The sequence below is a fragment of the Haliotis rufescens genome, unplaced genomic scaffold (assembly GCF_023055435.1).
Source record: "Haliotis rufescens isolate VD_foot unplaced genomic scaffold, xgHalRufe1.0.p SCAF_18, whole genome shotgun sequence".
Taxonomy (NCBI): Eukaryota; Metazoa; Mollusca; class Gastropoda; order Lepetellida; family Haliotidae; genus Haliotis; species Haliotis rufescens.
The window spans coordinates 6,196,955-6,199,771 of NW_025963868.1; the positions used below are offsets into that span (position 1 = coordinate 6,196,955).

The following is a 2,817-nucleotide window of genomic DNA, read 5'->3' on the forward strand; positions in this document are numbered from 1 at the left end:
CATGTGACCTCCCCCTCCCCCTACACAAAACATAAACCTCATCCCCCCTAATTTCGGCCTCGACCTGAAACTTTTAACTCCATCCTAGCCCATAAACCAACACCACACTCACTCACCAGCAAACACCCTAAACACACAAAACAGACCGGTCAGAAACGGCAAAACATCCTACATATCACCACCTGACCTACAACAAAACACCCAAAAGGCATGCTCCAAAGAAACTCCCCATAAATCTGCAAACCATAAACTCATCCTGCTAGCCTTCTCAATTACATCTACCACTCTACTAAATGAAACCTTGTCTACAAATAAATTAGCACTTTGCCTAAAAATCCAATATAAACTACAAATACGTCAACACTTGCGGCTAGGTATATTCATTAATAAAACTCACTGGACTATAACATCATTGACGCCCCAACCCCAAACCTTGAAATCCTGGCACTGAAAGAACCAAAATTACTATAATTAACTTATACAATTCTGAAACCAAACCCTTTATTAAGAACATTTAGATATATTACCAAATTATATCAACCCAAAACCCATATTCCCCGGAGACCTCAACGTCCACCACCCATTATGGGGCACAGAAAACTATACTGATAAATATTTCAGATTACTGGTAGAATGGCTTGATAGCAACGATTTCATAACACTTTACGACAATCAACCAACCCGTTACCATGGCCAACCCTCCATCTTCAAAACCCAACAGCAGTGGACATCATTGGACATATGTTTAGAAAAACAAGCTGGCAAGTTCATAATGACATTTGGGGCAGTGACCACCACCCAATAAAGTTTTCATGAAATATGTGTACCAAATCTACCCCAACTAAAGACCAAATTTCAGGGACCACCCAGTAAATACATTTCAGTTAAAAAAGGGCAAACTGGCAGCTATTCACAAAGCTATTCAACCAAGCTGATAAATTACAAATACATAACACAGATGTAGACACATCTAACACCAAGCCTACAGACAAACTACAAGACATAGCCATAACATTGCATACCCACCAGCAAAAATAATCATACACATAACACAGTTCCTTGGTGGAGCACTGAAATAAGTAATGCCAGACAAAAAAGTCTTTCAATAAGTCAAAAAGCGACCCTTCCAAATTACCTCTATTCATACAACTCTGAAATAAAACTACACAAGTCATAACGGCGTCAAGGAAAAAGAATACTGGCAATCTTTCTTTAAAACCATAAAATTGGCAAACATGTATTTTTGTGCGTGTATTTTTAGATTTTCAATTTCCATTCCTGTTACTGTTACAATGCACAATCATATAATATCATTGAAATGTGGCAATTGTCATTAGATAAACAGCAAAGCATAAGAAGAACCTTACTGTAATCCTTCTATATTGGATGAAGTTGTTTCTAGCACTTTATGGATTGTTAATCTTGATGTCCTGCTGGCACATGTAGTGTCCCTGCGGGTGCTTGGCAAGTCCCTCATGGAAGTCCCTCCCGTTACCGGGGAAGTCTCTCATGTTACTGGTGAAGTCCCTCATGTTACTTGGAAAGTCCCTCATGTTACTTGGGAAGTCCCTTGACTCACAAGGGAAGTCCCTCGTGTATATTGGGAAGTCCCTTATGTTACTAGGGAAGTCGCTCATGTTACTTGGGAAGTCGCTCATGTTACTAGGGAAGTCGCTCATGTTATTTGGGAAGTCCCTCATGTTACTTGGGAAGTCCCTCCTGTTACTAGGGAAGTCCCTCATGTTACTTGGGAAGTCCCTCATGTTACCAGGGAAGTCCCTTATGTTACTAGGGAAGTCCCTTATGTTACTATGGAAGTCCCTCATGTTACTAGGGAAGTCCCTCATGTTACTAGGGAAGTCCCTCGTGGTACTTGGGAAGTCGCTCATGTTACTAGGGAAGACCCTCATGTTACTTGGGAAGTCCCTCATGTTACTAGGGGGGAGGGGGGGTCCTTCATGTTACTATGGAAGACCCTCATGTTACTTGGGAAGTCCCTCATGTTACTAGGGGGGTCCTTCATGTTACTTGGGAAGTCCTTCATGTTACTAGTGAAGTCCCTCATGTTACTTGGGAAGTCGCTCATGTTACTTGGGAAGTCCCTCATGTTATTTGGGAAGTCCCTCATGTTACTAGGGAAGTCCCTCATGTTACTAGTGAAGTCCCTCATGTTACTTGGGAAGTCCCTCATGTTACTTGGGAAGTCCCTCATGTTACTAGGGAAGTCCCTCATGTTACTAGTGAAGTCCCTCATGTTACTTGGGAAGTCCCTCACGTTACTTGGGAATTCCCTCAGAACCTCAGAAAAAAATGCCCAACAGAAGACACAAAGTTGAAACGTTGTGTAAAATGGATTTAACTGTTGTGTATTGCAACATTGTTAAACCATAATACTTTCATTCTTTCAGACTAAGAAACATTGTGGAAATTACTTTTCATATTCGTTGGCAGAAATTATTTGGTATTTAGGCAAAAAATAACTGCACAGCAACGATGACAGCAACTTTTGTTTAGTGAATGTCTTTGTGGACATGTTAAACTGTTGTATGTAGGTGAGCTACAGTGCCAGGGCACTGTTTTATTTAATTTCCTTGTGTCATTGTGTATGATATTGCTCGCTATCCGACAACCGTTTCAACATTCTGTCACTGACATATGGTACACACAAGGACATAACATACATTGACTCTGTAAAAGCATGTAGTGGGCATGGACATTATGTAAAGGCTGACATTATCATGATATTCAATGAGAGATTATATCCAAATACCACATTTTCGAATTGGATCAATTCGTTTTTATCATGTCCAAACAAAC

General features: G+C 40.5%; 1 protein-coding gene across 1 annotated transcript; it reads right to left on the reverse strand.

Annotated features, from left to right (window-relative positions):
• Positions 1–1,406: 1,406 nt before the first annotated feature.
• Positions 1,407–1,931, reverse strand: LOC125381587. The gene has a single exon (XM_048398650.1). It carries the CDS (start codon positions 1,929–1,931, stop codon positions 1,407–1,409), a length of 525 nt encoding a protein of 174 aa, XP_048254607.1.
• Between the last annotated feature and the right edge of the window lie 886 nt (positions 1,932–2,817).

Coding starts and splice junctions, on each gene's coding strand:
- LOC125381587 (XM_048398650.1), bottom strand. CDS start 1,931: ATGAGGGACTTCCCAAGTAACATGAGGGTCTTCCCTAGTAACATGAGC.